Consider the following 21,087-nt stretch of genomic DNA (forward strand, 5'->3'; position numbering starts at 1 on the left):
CAAATAAAATTGTTTTATACTGTAAGCTGGAGGCGAGTGTAACTTATTTTTGTAATAAAGTTTTTATTTTTTTTATGTGTCATTAATATAAATGTGTGTTAGTACAGAGATCTTCTGGTTAAAAACTTAGAATCGCACACATTTCAGTATGTTTACTTGTATTTACATAATTTTTAGAATAGTGGTTGCCAATAGCCTGTATGTTTTCACATTAATTGATTTTTTTTTTTTTTTGTTATCTTAATAAACCATTTTAGTATGTTGTATGTCAATTACTGGGATAGCTGGGACATAAAGTGTAATTAAAAATTGTCAAGTATTCATTGGAATATGTAAATGTGCCTTGCCAGTTTTGAACTTTAAGACAAAGTAAGTGAACAATGGTGAAATGAGTAGTCAATGCCTAAGAGACATTTGCTACCAGAGTTTAATATACTGCCCTTACTAAAGAAAAGAAATTTCTTCCTCAAATTTGAGCGTAAAACTTAACAGTTGCATTACCTTCTGAATTTTCAAATCTACCTAAAGAAATTAGGCTTATGGAAAGTGGGTTTTCTAATTAAAGCCTTAAGTATAACTTTGAATTTCAATGTAATCCTTGGTGCTGGCATTCCCAGTGCCAAGGAGTTTAAATGCTCCCTTCAAAGAGGTTGCCATGCCTACTGGCACTTTTACTGTCATACGGTTTTATAAGGAACACTGTCAAGATGTGGAAACCAATTTTGAACTTGCTATGAAATGAAACACTGGGGGCTCTAGGAGAGGGAAAGTCCTCAGATTTGTTAATCTTGAAATCTCTCCATTGCTGAAAAACCTTAAAACACTTGTTGGATCACAAGTGCTAGTGACGAGTTCTTAGTCTGGAAACGTGTTGCGGGGGATAATACGTTTATGGAATTTTAACAGTAGATGGAAGTGCATAAAAACATTGCAACTAAAGCACTATGTATGTTGAAATTGTGGATTAAATCCCTAATTTCAGCTCTGATAAAATCAAGGGGGACAACTATTTAAAGGAAAAAAAAAAAAAAAAGGTGAAATTGACAGGAAAGTTTTTAATGGAATGCAAGCAATGGTGAGTGAGCAAAATACCAAGATCCTGACAGTGTTCCCTCTAATTATGAATTCAAGCCATTATAACTTTTACAATTAAATATGATTTGCACTGTTCTGATATTGGTGCAGTTTTTTAGAAAAATTATCAGAAAACTAAATTGCATGTGGTGATTAATATTGTGGAAAAAAACTAAAATCAAAAAAAATATTATTTTTCAAAGCTTTAAATTTGATTGTTTAAAGAAAAACCATTAAGTGGAAATACTGGTGAGAATGGGCAAGTGCATATATACAACATCAGTTTGGTTGCACTTGGGTGTTGGTAAACTTGAAATGTTCTACAGCAATAATGCATCTCTTGGGGTGCTTTGGTGACAAATGAACACATGACACAGTTCTTTTTGACATGTTGAAGGCAAGTTTTAACTTAATATAATGTGCTGCCTCTGTTTATTCTCATAGGAGGCTTTCTTTACTGAAACACCTCCAAAAGGTGTGTGAGTAGTGTAGTTCCACATTGGTTTGTAATGTGTTTCTAAATTCCAAGTCTAGTTGAATTTAATAAGAAACCGGAAACTGCTGCTGCCTAACACTTCTGGTTTATAAACACTCCAATACACAGCTTTTTAAATTATACTCTTGTTTTAATACTCATTCTTGTTTGAAAGTTTTCATATAGGACATGCAACTGTACTTTTTTTCTTTTCAGTTTTTAAAGAGGAGATTTGTTATGACACAGAACTTAAGTTTGTGTTTTTACTGTTGGAGGAAGGCTGTTATTACAATAAGATACTAAGATCAGTTTCTGAATTTCTGCGTTGTACAACTCTTATGTAAATACTGTCTTTAAAATCTAAAATAAGGAATACTAATTCTGTTCTTGTTGGGGGTGAGGGATATGACATAATCTAAAATAAATGTAGTGTCCTCTAAAGGCAGGATTCCAAACTTCAGGATAGAAATATTATATATGGCTGCAACTTTTTATTCCCTTGTGCCTTTGATTATTCTTCAGAGGCTTAACTTTCCTGTTCAGCCTAGCAATTACTTTAGTGCTTCCATACGCCCATGAGGGGAGGCCTTTTTTTTTCTTTTTGGAGAATTAAAACTGAAAACAATGTGGACATAAACACACAGAACATTTTCACAAAAGAGTGGTTAAATTGATACACTGCACAACATTAAGACTGTTATTCCCTCATGTTAGTGAGATATTAGTGGAAAATATTGTTTAAAATGGAGTAGCAAGTTTTGAAGTAGGCAACAAGGCAGTGAACTTGACAAGACGGTTTTCAGACAATTGAAGTGGGTAAAGTGCAAGCTTGAGTCTGTATTCATGCCCTGAAGCTTATGATTCCTGACTTTATGACTTTATGGACTTAAAGGACATAAAAGTCTGTCTTTATGGAGTGTCTTGCTGAATTAACTCCAGCACCAGCATGCGCCATCTATTGTCTAAGGCTAACTAGTTGAATTAGATGGACATAGGAAACACCAAATTTGCCATTTGCTCTGTCAGATGAAAATGGGATGTGGCAACAGCAGAGGAAGTTGAGCTGAAGATTTCCTTGATCCTTAATACAGGTAGTGGGGGCAGAAGGAATAAGTTACTGTGACTTTACAGCCAAATAACAGTGCTTCTTAGAAGCTGTAATGTTAAAATCTTTCCAGGAGTTTGATTTTTACAGTTATCTGGTCACAGTTTGCAAGTGTATATTTACTTACCTTAAAAAATCCATGGGACAAATAAGTGACTACTTTGATGCCTCTTTGTCTTGATTGTTATAAAAGAGATTTGTTGAAAAGTGTCAGTAGGACTAACTTGCTAGTTTACTGGCAGTTTGGAGAGAGGTGATTGTCTCATGTAATTATACCTTTTTCTTGCCAATATATAACTGGTTACTAGTTTTTCCACAAAACACATATTTTTAAACGGCCAGCTCCTGAGCAGATGCTGCACAGCTAAGCTCATCTGGATACATTGGGTTATATGATTTATTTAAAGCTATCTTCACAAAAGCTTCTTTAGATAGTCACACTTCCAGGTACCTGATAAAAGCTTTTTTTTAAAAAAAGTACAAAAATAAAAGCATCTGTTAAGTCTAGAAAATAGTCATAACATGTAGGTAATAGGTACTTAAATACATATTGAATATTTAAACTTCGAATTGCAAAATACGTTTCTGTTCAGATAATTGTTCATGAAGTTTGGTGTCCACTCTGAAGCTGACACTTGCATTCAAGCAAGTCATTTAGGTAAAACATGGAGGGTCAAAAATCTAATTCTCCACAGTCTGAGAATGATTCATTTGGCTGGTTATTGGTGACAGTTCCCTATGCATGGTTAGTGTGACAGTGTACTTGCTTTGGTCACTAATGTGTAGAAAAGACAGAGAATCTTAATCCTTGTTTTCTTTGCACTATGAAGTTATAAAATGCACTCTTAGTTCTGCTGCACAGCCAGTAGAATAGTCTCTGTCATTTGACTGCACGGAAGATAATGGTAAGTAAAAATAGACTTTCTAGTACTTAAATGACTTGCAGTACCTAAAATCCAACTTCAGTGGACTGTTTGATTCCTTATCTGCAGTGATTAACCCAGGTTGTGCATTTTAACTCTTAATTTTAGTGTGTCCAGTTCAATGCCAAGTGAATGTTGAGTGTAATCTGACACTGTTTAGTGTTAAGTCCTTCAGATCTAAAAATGTCTTAAATGCTTCATCTATTTTTACACAAATGGGTTAGTAATCATAGTAGTTTAAGGGATTTTACATGAACACAAGTCATTTATTGAAAGCCAGGAATGGAGTGTATCAGATCCTTAGTTCCTGGTTCCAAGTGTCGTGCTTTCAAGTATTGTTCTGCCATCTCAAGTAACTGTTTTCAGATTTTTTTTTTCCCTCTTCAGTGGGATGAGGACTGTACCTAATTCTGTCACTCATAATGGTTATTTAAAAATAGCTACTAACAACTATTACTAAGTGTAATGAATTTGGGATTAAAAAGCTTCCTCCTGGGGAATTTGACAAAGATAAATCTGTAGATGTCTCATCAGTAAATCAGGGCTTTTTTTAAGAAGCGATGTCAGCACACTTTAGAATGAAGCTGTATTACAAAACACTGGTGAGAGCTAGCATAAAAGAAAATTAGAAGTAATCTTTTCATTATGCAGATGTGTATTACAATTCACAGGTGGTTTTAACATTAGAGTATTTGAGATGACAGATAAAAATACATAGTCCCTGCACCTGGAAAGCCAAAGTGGCTGTTAAAGCACTGTTCTTGTTTCAGATTGTGGTCAAAGGCTTCCTTTGGATATTGCAGTTAAATGTTTTTTCTTCTAGTACAAATAGTTGTTTAAAAAGCCAACCTGTTTCAAATCCTCAATTTTCAACAGAATTTGAGTTTTGTATATGTCCTTAAGTTGATACTTCTAGCAGAACACAAACATTCAGTGACAATCACTGATGTGTCTTTAACCAGGAAGTGACCGGTGTGTAACGGCCTTAAACTAGTCTCGCGCAACTGTCCTGTGTTTGTTATCTACAGTTACAGGAGTGTGATCGTTTACACTTGCTTTTGAATCAGTGAGATGCTTAAAAGCCACTTTGAAGAAAACTGGCATATATGTTGTCAAAATCTGTCAATTTGCAGATGAAGAAATATGCTGTGGATTTCATGCTAACAGAAGACTAGGCCTGGATATAAAGGGACAGGTAGTCATAATTTCTCTCACTGGAAGACCTGATGGTATAGCAAGGCTTAGATGGCTTCAAGCAGTAGCAGTGCCTTGCTCCACTATTTTCTCATAATATTAGCACAGCTTCTCAGGAAAAAAATCATTATGGGATTAACTGCAGTGAGATGGATGTTCAGGTTAAGAAGGATCTGTAAGGTCTTAAATCCATTTGACTGTTAAAATCAGTACAGGTTTCTACTACCATGTAAAGAGTTTTGTTCTCTTAATGGCAGTATATAAACATTTACAACTCATTGCCTCAAGTGTAACATTTCTAAATAGTATTGCTTTCATTGAGTAATGAGTGGAGTGGAGTATACAGATGAATAGTGAAAATACATTGCTGACTAAGCTTTTCGGCAAATGAAGCCTGCCAGTGTGTAATGCAGTTTGAGGTGCGTGATGGTGTACCTGCCATGCAGGTACAGATGGCATTGAGATATGACAGGTACTGGTCACATCTCAACAAAGTGTTCACAAACTGCCTTCAGTGGCGGCCTGTGCTAAAGCAGATTATGTGGTATTGAAGTGTGCTGAGATGCTTCTGTAGTTCCACTGTGGAGCTAATAAAGAACAGCTACTACGATAATAACTAATACAGCTGCAGGTAGATGATGATCAACTCCAATTTTTGTAGTCTCTGGAAGAACAAGTGACATTAATGCATTTAGAAGTTTCTAAATTCTTGTGAGGTAACCTTCTGTTTTAAAATGTGAAGATTAAAACATGTAAGATTGAAATTCTTAATGTAGTTAAAAATATAATAACTTACCATTTCTGGTTTTAAGTTCAGATGGCTGGGTGTAGTTAGAGCCCAATAATCGAGGCATGTATTTTAAAATCAAGATAATTTTTTGACTCTGTTGAGAAAGACTGAACCTATTTACCAGCAGGGCTAATCTTAGAATACCTGTAGTTAACAAAAATGCATATACTGCTGGAGGGTGGGTGTGGAGGGAGACACAACCAACCCACAGGAATCAAAACACAAACAATCCAAGCTTGCCCCAAGTATCCATATCCTCTGACACTGAAAAATGTTTAGGAAGAGGACAGTATTCACCACTTTGTAAGGGCAATGCAATCTAAATAGGTCATAGGTGTTGGAATTCTTAGATAAGGTGCAGGCGAGATTAATGTGATAATCTTGGAACTTCTGCCTTTCCACCACATGGTAAAAATATTGTAGAGAGATCTCAGGTTTCACAAATTAAAATGGAGGTTAATATTCACATTAAGAAAGAACAGACATGTCTTGACTCAGACATCTGGAAGGGCAAAAGGTGTCTCTGGAAAAAACTTGCAGGGTCTTTTGTAAATACCTCTGTTCTTTCTCAAGCAATGTTGACAACCCGGGAGTTCCTCCTCAGAGAAATACCAAGGGGATTGTCTTGTATTTAACAGGTTGGCCCAGGACTGATCACCTCACAAATACTCCCCATTTTGGAAAGCTCTTAACAAAGCATATTATTTGCTCCCTGAGAAAAGGAAAAGAAATAAAACAGTTTGAAAAAGAAGTCATCTCCCTGTAGGCAAAAGACAGCCACCAAATCTGTCCAAACTACACTACTGGCAAGTTTCTAATCTAGGATTAAAGAAAAAATAGGGAACGAAGCTGGCAAGCTACCGTATATGACAATTTAACTATGTTACAGCTTAGTAGAATCTTCCCTTTCCCTAACCTGTCTGTCCTTTTCCTGTGAAAGGTAGGTACACTTGTTAGCTGGGCACCATCTAGCAGCCACAGCATGATGAGAGGGGAATGTCAGGTGATGGATCGTGGCCAGATGGAAACACCAGGTCAAAAGCAGGCAGGGCCCTTGGATTATATGTCAGAAGGTAAGAATATCCTGTCCTGGCTGTTAGAATCATCAGGGCCACTTATCTTGATACATATTTCAAAAGGAAATTGTATCTCTGTAAGGGAGGAGGTTTTAAACACAGCAAAAGACAAAAATTGTGGAGAAAACTCCACACTGTTACTATGCCTAATGCTGCTATTTCAGATGTCCTGTTTGGAGAAGTGAGTGATGTCCTAGAGCTGGTATTTGTAAAATTGCTCTTTGGAAGTGATGAGCTAATGGCCTTGTCTAGAGGGAAGTAAGAGCCAGCCTTGAATATCTGATACATGTATTCCTAAGGCAGACTTTTCCCCACATAGGTAAGTTGTTCTTCCATCTCCTTTTAATGGTATAACATACTTGCTACACACTGCTCTTAATAACCCCTTAGAGAGTGGGTAAAAGTAGGGTAGTTGGGAAAAACTTTTTATTACGGCCTGGTGATGCCTCATAATTGAGTGATGCTTGAGGAAATGCCAAGTTCCTAGCAAAGTTTGCATTTAAAGTCTTGATTTGAATATCTCAGTGCAGGGCACAAAGTGAAAATAGGTGTTACAGTTGTAAAGCTGGGGTGAATCAATGCCGGTTCAGCAGCTTCTGCAGTGTTCAATGTCAGGTTGAGCGCAAGGAGCTCCCAAGTAAACCAGTGTCTTGTACAGAGTCACACTTTTTCTTGAAAAGTGCGATACAAGCTCAGCATCCTGCGATGAAGAGGTGCCTGACTGTTTCTTGGAACTAGGCCAGGACTTTTCATTAAAGACCTGATAGTGCAAGGAACCCAAATAGGTGTATTCTACACTGAAGGTGGTTGTTATTCAGAAATGAAAGTGCTTAAAATTAACAGTGCGTGCTTGGAAGCATATCCCTGGGACCCCAGGGGATGAAGACTGCTGAACTTCGTTTGAAGATGTTCTGTTTCCTTGAGTCTAGGCTACATGCCTTAGTTCAAGAAACTACGCTTCCTTAATGAACAAGAATTTTTTTTCTAAAGCGAAGGCCTCTATCAGATCAGAAGGTAGGAGGAGGCTGAAGAAGGAATGTCATAAGGTAGAATACTCCTGGAATTTGTTTGCCAACACAGTCTCTACTTCCTGAGTTAAAAGCTGAGCCTGAGTGGTAATAATAATTCCCTGCATGGTATCAGACCTTACTAGCTCAAATCCTTTCCGAGCTTCAATGCTAGTTACTTAAAACAGAAAATAAAAAGCAAAGCAAAACTTCAGTGGAGTTTTGCAGTACTCACCAAAGTCTTTCAAATAGTCCTTGCTTTCAGTTTGTGCCTTTTCCTTGTCTGCTGGTAGACTCACAGAGGGACCATCTGCTTCTGCTAATGCCAGAACTAGAGGGGAAGTGCTATGTAATAATAAATTCCTTTTTTACTATCAGATATACCAGCAATTTGTATGGTCCAAAAAGTTGGGGATACCTCCAGGAACTTGGGCACACCTGTTTGATAGATAGCATTAAACAGCTGTGAGCTGTAAGGATTGAACAGTTACAAGTGTAAGGAAGCCTGGCTTTGCAGAGACCATGGTACTAAGATCCACTACTCAAACTCATTAAAACAAACATATTCCTCTTGGAGTGGAGATCTACCATGGAGCTATATGCTCCAATTATACCACAAAATATGTAAGACATGGGCAAGCTGCCCATGTGCTCCAAAAAACCTTAAGACTCATCCTTCTATATGAGGAGGAACAGCCCTTTTTCCAGGTGCTTTTGTAAGTATCACCTTGTGCATTCTCCCTGTTTGCACAGAATCCTTTTTTTTTTTTTTTTTTTTTTTTTTGTTTTTGTCATATTTTCAATATTCTTGCTAGGGAAACGTAACATTTATGTTATGTTCTCTTTAACCATTCTGTAAATACTTCAGTTTTTCCCAGATGTCATTTAAATGGAAGAAAATGTCAAGATTGATTCCACACATCCTCAGCCAACAAATGGTAAACTAAATAATATCCTGGTTATACAACTGTTTCTGTAACAGTTCCAATGAAGTGTCTGATGAAAGACAACCACAAATAACTTGCAAGGTGAAAATTAATGTTGTTTAACTTTTAATCTAGGCTGCTTTTACATACTTCATGTTGTCGGAGAAACTGGTTGCTTGAACTAAAAATATCTCTATGGAATTCTGACCTGACAAAAACACTCCAGGCATTTACTGCTGTGTCCACAGAAGCAAAAAGCAATGGGCACCAGAATACCAGCTCACCAGTGTTGGGAAAGACCTGATCTCGCAGATCTCATCACTGGGTCTGGGTTTACATGATCATGTTAAGTATCCACAGAAAACTTTCTTGGATAGAAGCTGCCTTACAACAGCAACCTCTAGTTACAGTTAGTCTTTTTTCCACTTTTAATGACTTCTGCCTGTTGATTAGAATTCCCTGAGTATGCAAAGGCTTTAGGTTGGGATTTTTTTCACTGTTTTTCTCTTAAGGTGGAAAAAATGAATCCATCAGAAATGGGAGTTGTATCCAAATGACGAAAAAGGATCATAAATCTTCATTGGCAAAAATGTTAAAATACTCTTAAGGCAGGACAAAAGAAATACACTATTTAAGAAGGCACTAGGTCTAATAAAAATAATTTTGAATGCTACTTTGTTAGCAGTTTTGTTCCCCCATGTTGCAGCCTGTCCCTACTCATTACTACACTACAGAGGAGATAATTGGAAAAGGGAAGGGAGAACAACAACGATGAAAGAAGGTACAAAAGTGGTCTCATGTGAAGGACAAATGACTGGCGCAGGAATCTTAATTTTGGAAAATACAGTTTTCTCAGGTGACCAAAGTATTTTGGTAAAATAATAAGCAGCAACCATGCTGAGTAGGCAGTGAATTTTCTCCGTCTCTAGTAAACACATTAATGTTTGGAGAGCTGTATCTTCACTCGCACAAATGCAAGTGCTGGAACTCCTTGCATGATTTTTATGGATGTTAAAGTTTATTGTTCTTCAAAAGCAGCTTGAAACTTAGGAAATAATTTTTTTTCCTCAGGATATCCCCAGATTATGAATCAGAGTAAGAGAATGTTCCAGGAACTTACTATTATATTCTTGCCATGGTTTGACAACTTTTTCGAAGGTATGTATCCCCCAATGGCCATCATCAACAGGATGCTCACCCAGCTGAACTTTTGCTGATCCAGCACAGTTGTGCCATGAGTCTAGTGTGTATCTCTGATGAAAAACTTAACTAGCTTTAACTTCTTCAGGTCTCACCATAATTCTGAGGCATAGATGCTGCAGCAGTTTACAGCGATTTAACAGAAACACATCATCTAACAACATTATCTTGACACTTTGAAATTCGGATGAAAACAAGGGTTTCTGGCTCAAATTCGTCCATGAGCTCTCTACTTGAAAATTTTCCCCACTGACCAGGGCTGGTCAGCAGGAATTCCCTTCAAGACCTGACACAGTTATTTTCACAGTTTGTATCCAGGGCAAGGCTTTCTTTATCCCCACAGTAAGTCAACAGATTAATTTTCATTTCAGGTGGGCTCTTACATATGTGCTCTGGCATTGTTTTAACTGTTTGAATGAGTATAGGTGCTTAGTTATTTTACAAACTTTTTCTTACAAAGTCTTAACATCCATCTTGACATTCCCTCATTCCTCCCTGATCAGCTTACATTTTGCAAAGGAATTAGGTTTTCCAGCTCTTTCCTTTGTACATACAACCAATTGACCAACTTCACTTAGTACTCTACAGTGCATATCTAAAAACTGTGTTGTTTTTTGCTCGGACGAATCAAAATAAAATTTCTGTGGAGTACAGCTTTGCCAAATGTTGGCACAAATCATAATGTTAATTTAATGTTTTTTTCAGTGTCTCCTATATACTTTTAGTTCTCTTTTTTGCACATATTCCTGCAGGCCTCTGTTTCTTACTGTGTTGTAGTCAATGTCTACATGTTGCAACTTACTGCTCTATTTTCTTTTTTTTAATGTCCCATAAATATTAGTTTATGACAGAACAAATTATTTTTACTATTTTCTCCAGTGTCTTGTCTGTGAAAGAATTTCTTTAGAAAATTCCTTTTCATGTTAACAAGTTGAAGAAAAGCTCTATACACCAGTCTGTCTCTGAATCTTTTTACTTTCTCCTTGAGAGTTACAAAGTTCTTCAAAGCAAAACTGACTCTAGTACATTGGCTGTTTTTTGTTTTGTTTCAGTTTTTTTCTTCCTAAGTGGACCTTGTTGCAGTGAAATTTTAATGCACTCCTCAGCACCCCTCTGGTTTGCAGAGCATTGTTCCTGCTGAGAATACTAAACTGACTCTCTGGAAACTCCACTTGAAGTGGATCATTTTACTTGAATATCTGTCTTGGAATAGTCTCCTTGTCTTTTTTGCCCTGCAAGTCTTTATTCTGCCTGGTATTTTCAGTTCTAAACACAGCCTAGTAAGTATTTTCAGGTTTTCTAACAGAACTGTATTTTACAGTCTCTTAAAAAAATAATTGAGTGGTGTGTTACAATTGAAACTTCTTAGCCTTTCCCCTTAATTTCAATTGCTTTCTAAACCTGCTTCTAAACAAACAACACTTTTAAGTCTCTGTCTTTCCCTGCAAATGTGGAGACCAGTGATCTTTTACAAAATGTTTTGCACATTTTTTCTTAAACTTAAAAAAGTGCCATTTTGCTCACTACTGCAGCAGCTGAATTCCCCCATTCTTCTAGAAGGAAACTTGAAGGGTTTTATCCAGGAACCCAAAGCCCCCTGTTGCTGTATTGAGCAGGTACTTCTGAGCCCATATTTTCACTTTCTCATCCAGTTTGCTTTAATCTGTCATAGTGAGGGTCAGCATGTGATTCAGGAAGCAAATACAAGACTTTACAACTACAGACAGCACACATTTCCATACAGCTGGCAAACATGGTTCAGTGTGGGTGTTACAGAGATATGACTCCCAAAAGGCATGAATCTAGACTATGAACAGTTTATTAACTTATTAACAGAGAAATGAATATCACTGTATTTATAACAGTAAAGCTAATTTTGCTTATCAAAGTGCTAATAATTATTCTACCCAAACCAGAAATGTGCAGCAGTCATTCCTCTGGAGTTTCAGTGTTTTTTTTAAAGGCCAAAAAGTAGTACTAAAGGGCAGTTTTCACCTTACATTTGTTACATACACCTGGGTCATCTCAGATGGAAACCAGTAACTTGGTGGATGCCCTTTAAGCTTAGAATTTGAAAAAGTCAAGTGCAAAGAGCCTACTAATGCTTGCCTTTCTTGGGATCTGACTGGCCAACTTCAGTTTCACTTCTTTACTTAAGCTTAGCTATTTGCTGAATCTTGAAAATGGGTGTTCTGCTAAATGGCTTTAGTAAAAGGTTAATATGAAGCTTTCTATTTAAGCTTCCTGGAAAGGGCCCACAAAATGAACAGGGACTTGTGAGGAATAATTATAAAGGAAAACTAATTCTTTGTTGAATAAATATGAAGGATTAGATATTGTAAATTAGCCTTGATAACTGTATCCTTGACAGAGAGAACTATGTAAGTAAGGCCTTGAAAAGAGCAAAAGCAGACTTGCAGAGCAAATTAAATGCAATTAATTGGTGAGAATCTGTTTATTACATTTCACTATCTGGCTTATTTTTAAAAGGCACTTTTTAAGGTTAAAAAAAAATGACACTTTGGTAAATATAATCTCAGCATAATATGATGCTACTTAGCCAAGAATTGTAGTTTTATTTGTTGAAAATCTGCTCTTATATACTTCTTAGATGCTAGAATAGGCAACCTTCTCCTGCCATCAAAGAAAACATATCCTAAACCCCAAACCAGAGAGAACTGTCTCCACAAGATGACTTGTATGATCAGTGAAAGATCCTTTTATATTTTAAATACTAAAATAAAATCTGTCTTTCCAGAATAACCCAATCCTGGCCACATTACTTCAGAGCCCGTCTCCAGATGCATGCTTTTCCCTGGCACTTCTCCCTCCAGCTGACCACAGAATCTTCCTAAGAATTTATGTGAAGAGAGAAAAACTTGCTATTTCCAGGGAATTGCGAAAGTTCTTATTTCTCAAAGAATTTTGAAAAGCTTAATATCTTCAGCAGTTCCCTTTTTTTCTTCTATAGTTTTATTTTGTTGAAAAAACAAATGTCTGCTGAGTCTTTCAGTGTACCAGAAGAATCCAGGGGCAGAGGGTGATGGGCAATGCCAACACTGCTGTCTCCAGCAGAGCAAGATGGGGTAAAGCATTTTGTTGTGTCTGCCCAGCAGATGTAAAGTCTGTGAACTGAAGGAAATTGCACAGTTTCTAAGATAATGAGGTACAATTAGTGCCAGACGTGAATGTGGCAATTTTACAGTAAATAGACACAATTCTGAACAATGAAGTTAAAAATTAAAGAAACTTTACCTGAAATAGAGAATGCAAATGGAAGCAGAAGTTTGACAAAGGCTTCTGCTGGTTTGCTGTGCAAATCACTGACTGTGTTACAGGTATGCAATGCTGTGGCATTTTCATGAACTATTGTAAGAATTACAGATTTTTAGGAGTTATTCCTTAGTAAAAGCATTGCAAGATAAGTGACTAAAAATTGCCAGCAGTAAAGCTGTAAAGTAAGCTGATAGCAAAAAAATCCTGCATCTTAGGAAAACTGATTTCCTATGAATAGGCTGTATGGAGATTTGCTGTGTGAATGCACCTTGCTTTTTTCTACTAGAAAATATGGACTGACATGAAATAATACTGTGCAGAGACTCTTAAAGAAATTCAAGCTGAGCCTGGGCTTTTGCCAAGCACACTGAGAAAGGTCAACATACTGAAGTCGAACTGCAGCGTTTCACCTGCTCGAGAGGTCAAGGGAAGTGTTGCATAAACTGACAAAGCATCTGAGCAGCAAAGATTCTGAAAGCTGCTTTTGGGTTTCGATTTCTAGGTGCTGACTCGCCCTCCAAATACCGGTATTTTCTTAGCAGCATAATTGCAGGGGGGTCTCAGTGAAGATTTGTAAACATGGCTCATCTGAACAGATGTGTTTCAGTATTTCACGTGCCCTCGCTCATTCAGCGTGCCCAAAGTCCCTGCGTGGGCACCTCTCCCTGCGCGGGTCCCCTCATAGCTGCCACTTAGAGCCCCTTTATGGGTGTGAACTCCCAGGAGTTGTTTCGTTGTGCCCTCGGAACTGATACACCCGCAGCCAGCAGTGTCTTACTGACAGAGCCTTGGGTAACTGCAGAGCTGCTGAAAGCATTCCAGTGGTTTGAAAGCTTGTGGCTTACAGTAACTGGAGGTGTTATACGTGTGAAGTTGGCTTTAAATTCTTCTCGCTAGCAATAAACATTCTACAATTACTCTCTTTTCGACGTCTTACTCTTGTACACTCACTGATGTCAAGGTGGGGTCTTATTACATTTCCTAACCTGTTCCTTTTCTTTACAGCCAATTACGAAGCTTTGAGAGGCGTTTATAGGGTTTTAGTGTCCCGGTCACGGAATGATTTAGTTCAGTCATCATACAAATATAGAGCATTTAATCAGAGGCAGCACTTTCTGGCCGCCTGGCGCTGGGCACCCCTTGTTGTCCAGAACCCAAGTATTTATAACTAGGTAAGCCTGCTGTCATCAGAGCCCTTCTATTTACAGTGACACGGCCCAGGGGCAGCTGCCGCGGCGGGGCTGCGGGAGGCCCTTCCCTGTCCCGGCTCCTCCCCCGGCGCCCGGAGAGTGACGCCATCAGCGGGCGCCAGCAGCGGAAGCGGCCCCGCTCCGGCCCGGGCAGGGCCGCCATGGGGGGCGTGCGGGCGGCCGGGCGGCGGCTGCTGCGGCGGCTGCGGGGCGCCGAGGGGCTGCGAGAGGCCTGCCGGCAGTACCCGCTCTCCTGCTGCCTGCTCCTGGCGCTGGGCACCGCCACCCTCCTCCTCAACCGGTAATCTTCCTCCTCCTCCTCCTCCTCCTCCTCCTCCCTCGGGCGGGCGGGGGCGCCGCGCCTTCTCACGCAGCGGCTTTTCCTTCCCCTGTGTCTATAAGGTACCTTCACGTTTTGATGATCTTCTGGTCCTTCGTGGCTGGCGTCGTCACCTTCTACTGTTCCTTGGGACCGGACTCCCTCCTGCCCAACATTCTGTTCACAATAAAATATAAACCCAAGGTAAATATGTCTGTGAAGAGTCTGGTGCTTTCTTTAAATATGATAAGGATTTATATGGAGTAGCAATTTTTGTCTAATCCTAACTGCTTTCGGAAATGCTGTACGTCTATACAGCTCACACACTCCTACTGGCAGGTGTTTTGTGGCCAGTAGATGATGATTAAGACTTTGAATTATTCACATGTTTCTTCATAATCCCATCAAATCCAGGTATGCCTGCAAGGCCGGCTGTTGGAGTGTCCACGGATGTTGTTTCCTGCTTCTCTCGTTGTACATTTTGAGCATTTGAGTAGCAGGCAGACTGGAGAAACTGTTTTTGTCTGCTACTTTAACGAGGCTTTTTCTTTCTAAAGATGCTCTCCTTCTGGCAAGCCAGTGGTGAGCCTTCTTTTCTCACTGTAATCATAATTTTCTAAGCAGTACTGCACTTCAAAGAGAAAAATACTCCCAAAGCAAATTCAATTCAGTGTACTGTACTAACTTAATTCAGTGTAGAATTTCACAGGGCTAAAAAGGTATAGTTGCAGTAGTTCAAGGCTATGAGTAAGGCAGAGAAACCATCTGCTCTGTTACTAGACTGAATAATGTACAGGGAGATATGTGGAGATGTGAAAGGATATCTGTGTCCTTTCACTTATTTCAGTAGAAGTGATTTTTCTTCTTGATTCAGTTGTTTTTCATACCATGCCTTGTTACCTTGTTTTCCTTCTGGAAGAACAAGTTTGTCTTTATTCAGTTCTCTGTAGTAGTGTGCTCTAGAAGGAAATTCACAAACACGTCAGTATATTAATGGAGTCATCATTTTGGAGAATGTAAACTTGTCCAAATTTCTTAGCAGTTGGAATTGCCGGAGCTGTTCCCCCATGGCCACAGTTGTGCTGTGTGTGGCAAGGTCAAATGCAAGAGGCACAGGTAAATTACATACGTGGCACTGGTAAGCTTAATACTGCAGCCATTTTACACATCACCCTAGGAAGCTGTCAATTGCACATTGTTACATAAACTTCTCCATGCTCTCCTACAGACCTACTTTGCTTCTGGAAAACTATCAGCCATGGCTGGATCTGAAAGTGCCTTCCAAGGTTGATGCATCACTTTCGGAGGTAATTGGTGCATTGTTTCTTTAGTACATTAAAAGTCTGTGGGTTTTTGTTATGTGTCTTTGAAACTTTTTGCTTCTGGTTCAGTAGATGGTTCAGATGTATCTCGCATGTACTTTAACTTGTTCAATTAAAAGCCAAATTAAATAGTGTTTGCTCGGAGCAGGGAGCCAAGGTTGCCTGCTTTTAAACATGGACTGCTTGTGTAGCAGTGCACCTAAAACATAGAAGAAACGTCTGTGTAAATTGGGAAGAATAATGGAAAGAACAGATACAATTGAACATGTCTGAGTCTTAAAAAGTTACAGATTCCAGCCTGCCTAGTTTCTTGGAGTTGAGGGTAAAAGATGATTTGCGCCAACTACAAAAATTCTGTAATGAAGATGATAATTTGATGGCGGGGAGCCTGTGAGAAAGATGGAAAGAGGATATTACATGGGCATGGGGGGAAGACCAAGGGGAATGGATTCAAACTGACGGAGTATGTTTAGATTAGATATGAAGAAGAAATTCTTTACTGTGACCATATTGAGGCACTGGAACAGGTTACCCTATCCCTGGAAGTGTTTAAGGCCAGGTGGGATGGAGCAACCTGGCCAAGTGGAAGGTGTCCCTGCCCATAGCAGGAGGTTGGAACTAGATGATCTTTACAGTCCCTTCTAACCCAAACCATCTATGAATCTATTTAAAATCATCAGACAAAGCTGTTACAAAATCTGTCTAAAAAAAGAAATTGTTGAATGTACTCAAAGAATAGCTTATATATCTTTTTTTAGTAAGATTGTAAATCAGGAATTTTGTTTTGTTCTAATCTCTTTAAAAAGAGCTGTTTGAAGAGTAGTTTATCTTTGGGCTTGGTTTTTTGTTTATTTCCTTGATTAGTAATTGATGAAGTGTATTGGGAGCTAAATGGATAAGCTTTGTGTTTTTTGAATCTAGGAAAATACACAAGCACATATATAGATTAATATCCATTTATTTAAAATTCCAACTTTGGAGTTCTGTGGTAAGAGGAGGAACAACTGGCATGGCAGAAGTGAGAGGATTTTTGTGTGTCAGTTCTTGCAATTGACAGCATGGTGTATGAAGTCAAAGCCATGCGTGTCTGTGGTATAAGCTAATGCTTCAGTTCAGCTCTGTTAGATGTTGTCCCAGGCATGGCCCACTGCAGGAGTGGGAGGAGAATGATAATCGTAGGGAGGGCAGGGACAGTTGAGGAATGTTTTTAAAAAAGAACAGGTAGCTACTTGTTGAGTTCCTCTAGTTCAGTCAAGTGACTTCTTCTGTAATTTCAGAAGTAAACAATTATTTTTTTAAAGTTACTTAATCTATTTTTAAAATAATTTTAAGTGTATTGAAATGACAATATTACTGAACAGAATTTCAATAGTGTCTTGCTTTAATAATAGAATGTAAAATAAATGCTTCTATGCATTTAATATTTTTGGGGTTTAGGCTGCCAAATAGCTGTGGCAATCTACCTGAGGATGTTGTAAATGCTGAAGAACTGGAAATTTTCTTGTTTGGCTTAAATGAGAATTTGATGTGAAAAGGTTTTTTGTAGTATCTCTTTGTAAGCGATATGAGTAGATACCATAGTTATCATAGTTTGTGAGTGCTGTAGTTCTGCTTTTACCAAAATAGTGACCTTTTCTTTGCTGTAACTTTTCACTTCAGTGTCCTGTCTCAGACCCTGCTTTAGCACTGCAGATGTGGGTTTTGTGTATCCATGCCCATACTTCTCATTCCTTTGCCTCCTTTGTGTGCTTAACTAGAGGGAAGCACCAGGCCTGAGTTCTGGATCTTCCGAGGGCAGCAAGCCAGGGTCACCCTCCTCAATGGACCCAAAAAAGTAGTCTGAGCCACCTTTTTCTCCTGTGTTGGAAGATAGTATGTGGGATGAGAAATCTCATTTCATGGCTCCTTGTTGCAGCTCTTCTCTACCGGTTAAAAGGGTAGCAAGGGGGCTCTGCCCACACCATATTCCTCTTGAGCATCTGCTCTCAGGATGCAGCCTGTAATGCTGGCCTGGAATTGGATAGCCTGCTTCAGGTTGGAAGGAGACACTGCTCTTATTTTCTTTTGTGGGTTAGTCATACATTAGAGAGAAGCTGATACAGTGTGAACTGAATTAAGGTTAATTAGATTCTAAAGGAGTGCAGAGTGCAGCCTGTTTCTAAAAAGCAGTTTCTTCAAATACATAGAATAATTTTGGATTTTTTTGATTATGTTTTAATTCTTCTAGGGTTTTTTTGCAGCCTGAAGAATTTTAGCAATATTCTCATTTCCATATGTTTCTAATTTGAACCAGGTGTATCGCCTTTAGGCTTGTGTTTTCAAGTGCTTTCAAAATAATTTAATACACACTCAAATCAGAAGAAACCCAAGTTTTACTCGCAAGTATGGCTTTTTCTTTTTTGGATTGTGATGATAGCGTGTCTCACTTTGCAAATTCTTGATCTTTTGCAGCCTTGTTTTAGTCTGTTCGGCTGCTGTGCGTGGTTTAGAAGAATAACAAAACCTGTGCCTGAACATTTCTCCCTGCATTTTTGCTTTTTGTAGTTAATAATTTGGGCTGTATCCTGCACAAAAGTAATGCAGTGACCTAAATATAATTTGATTTCCAGTTTCTAATCCATTTTGCATTATGTTTGTTTCTTCAGTGTTTTCTTTCTTTTTGAATTAGGACATGATATTTGTTGGTCAGTTTTACATTGTGTATAATCCAGGTGCTACAGATTGTATAATGGAGAATTTAATCCTGTTGTTCTGTTAATGAATTAATCTTTTTCTCTACACTCTCACTTTTTCTATGTAAGGGATGATTGCAAGTCAAATCTGTGGAAAGCTGCTCAGCTATTCCTGATCAGCATTGTGAAAATAAAGTCTCACTGGATCAATGTGCTGCTGTCCTTTGATCTCAGTTGGGGTTTTTTTTTAATCTTCTCAGGTTCTTGACTCAATTATGGGACTAGAATATTTTTTTTGTTTTCTAAAAGGAAGGAATAGACAAATGCATGACAAGAGATCAGTTATTGCCTGAACGCACTCTTTGCAGGTCCTGAACTCTTGTAGTAACACAGTGGACTGTGTGCTTTCTTATTGTAGTAACTTGTTCTACCTCCAGGAACTAGCCTCAGCTGGCAGATTGTACTGTCTTTTAAGCTTTATAATTGTTACTGTGGTTTATGTATCAAATCATTGCTACTTTCTTTTCTAATGGGGCCTGGTAATTCTGACCTGCTACTGACTCAGTCATCACTTGTCTATACAGTTCCTCCTCCTGACAATTGGGGTCAGTTGTGTGGCAGTCACCAAAAAGCTTGCCTCAGCAGCAGAGGCTGACTAGCTTGCAGTGTTGCAGTGCATGCTAGAAAATAATTTCTCTTCTTCTTTTTTTTTTTTTTTTTTTTTTAATTCAGCTGCTGCTTATATTGCTACCTGCTGCATTTGGTTTTACACTTGTAATCTCTTTCCAATTCAAAACTACCCACTCATAGTAAAACCAGTCATTTTGCAAAATGCTTGAAAAAAATAGGTGGGCATTAAATGAAATGACTCATCATTTGTGTTTAAAACTGGAGAATAATACTTTACAGACAAGGAAGTGGCTTATCATTAACTGTCGTTCTTTGAGGTGTCCCATCTACTTTATTGGCGTGTGTGAAGTGTGGGCAATTGAACCTCAATAATATTTTTGTTGTTGCTAGAATGGAAGTGGGTACACACGTTCTGCTTCCCCAGTGTTTTATGAAAGTGCAGTGGATGATTTGGCAGATTTTTTTCTGTCCAGAAGAATGGCACTGACAGTCTGGAATGCTGATAGGGTTTAAGAGAAAACAGTATGGACTGTATGCCTTGAAATATAGTTAGTGGCAGTCAATGGCTTATTACTTCTTGAGGGCTTCTATTTTTGCAGTTGGGATGATTTCACACAGTAGCTGTGCTTTAACAGAAAGAAAGCTAAGAAAACAGCACCTTGATGGAATGGAGCATCATACTTAACTGCCTCTGCCATGTCATGTGTTTAATTAATTTGCAAGTAGGGGCTGCTTTCTGTGTCCACGTATTTTTTATTAGGGCCACATAGATAACCTGAGTCCTAGTAGAATGTGTCTTGCCATCTTGACCAGTGATAAGTGGACTCCAGTGAAAAGTGCATTTTGAGTTAGTTGTCTGTCTCTATGCATGCTGTCTCTGTGTCTTTGTCTAGTGGGATTATCTGCAGTGTTCTGTGGAAGCAATACCATAAAGGTTGCTATTACAGTGTGCCTGTGGAAGAGAAACACCAGCAAGTCTGTAAAATGGTTCAGCTGGCACTCAGTTACTACAATGTGGGATGGATCTGAAGGAGACTTGTTCTTCCACTTTCAAGTGGGAAGGATCATCAAGTCTTGCACTTTTTTTACTTTTCTTGCTTATTTAATAACCATGGGAAGATGAATCTCAAAACCATGTGTGTTTTGCTTAGGCAGCAGTAAGGATCAGAACTCTCACTGTTGGAAAGAATTCTTCTAGTGCCTTCAGAGGCCTCTATGTAGGACTATAGAGAAAGAGAGGGCCAATAAGTTATGTTAGCATCTGATGAACTGACTTTGTAGTGGCACATTTATGGAAAGCTTGATAGACAGGCTCTCAGTTCAAAACTAGTAGTCATAAATGGAGAAAGCTGTTTCAAGAGGTGTTCTTTATATTCCCTTTGAATACAATGTCCTGTGCTTGAAGGCTGTGCAAGTGCACTTTCCACTCCAAACAGAAGATGCTCTGCTGCTGTTGCTCCTGATAGGGAAGCACAGAGCGAAAGTGGAGGAAGAAGGAAAAGGGCTCCTTTGATAGACAGATGGATTTTTTTTTCAAGCTTTCTGTAAGGCACTTCTGAAGAGTGTGCTTTGAGTCTTGAAAGAGGCTTATTTTGTTAGAAACTCCACATGAACAAAAATAATGTCACAATTCCTGCGAGACTGAGATTTCTTTGGAGTGAATTGGTAGCTCATGTAATGGCAGTGCTGTGGAAGGCATCAGGCAAAATTGGGTTAAGTAGTCTAATAGATTGCTCTTAAGGCCAATGGCCTGTGATTGCTGACTGGAGCTGGATGTGATCTCATTTCTATTGTCTGAAGATTAACTTCCATAGAAGCTTCTCTGGGATTTCTTAATCTTTTCCGGACTGGGAATTGAAGTATCTGTTGTCATTTCCCTCACCCTTTCACCCTGCTTATAAATGGATA

The 21,087-nt window shown here is 38.6% G+C and overlaps 2 protein-coding genes across 6 annotated transcripts in view; both read left to right on the plus strand.

The window, feature by feature from the left end:
• Positions 1 to 75, plus strand: part of SYNCRIP (synaptotagmin binding cytoplasmic RNA interacting protein) — a 24,712-nt gene extending 24,637 nt beyond the window's left edge. For both annotated transcript variants that reach the window (XM_083856461.1, XM_083856462.1), the window contains exon 12: positions 1 to 75. This exon is cut by the window's left edge. The gene's annotated coding sequence lies outside the window, so the exon portion shown is untranslated.
• A 14,322-nt stretch (positions 76 to 14,397) lies between these two features.
• The window catches only part of SNX14 (sorting nexin 14), a gene marked incomplete at its 5' end in the record, with an annotated part of 45,929 nt that continues 39,239 nt past the window's right edge, over positions 14,398 to 21,087 (plus strand). For 2 of the 4 annotated variants that reach the window (XM_083856617.1, XM_083856619.1), the window contains 4 exons: positions 14,398 to 14,537; positions 14,639 to 14,759; positions 15,595 to 15,671; positions 15,784 to 15,862. In XM_083856617.1, coding sequence (XP_083712743.1) covers positions 14,398 to 14,537; positions 14,639 to 14,759; positions 15,595 to 15,671; positions 15,784 to 15,862 — 417 coding nt within the window. The remainder of the gene's footprint in view (positions 14,538 to 14,638; positions 14,760 to 15,594; positions 15,672 to 15,783; positions 15,863 to 21,087) is intronic. The other 2 variants (XM_083856618.1, XM_083856620.1) reach the window with 2 other exon arrangements.

The sequence above is a fragment of the Zosterops lateralis genome (genome assembly GCF_965231275.1).
Source record: "Zosterops lateralis genome assembly, chromosome: 3".
In the NCBI taxonomy this organism is placed as follows: Eukaryota; Metazoa; Chordata; class Aves; order Passeriformes; family Zosteropidae; genus Zosterops; species Zosterops lateralis.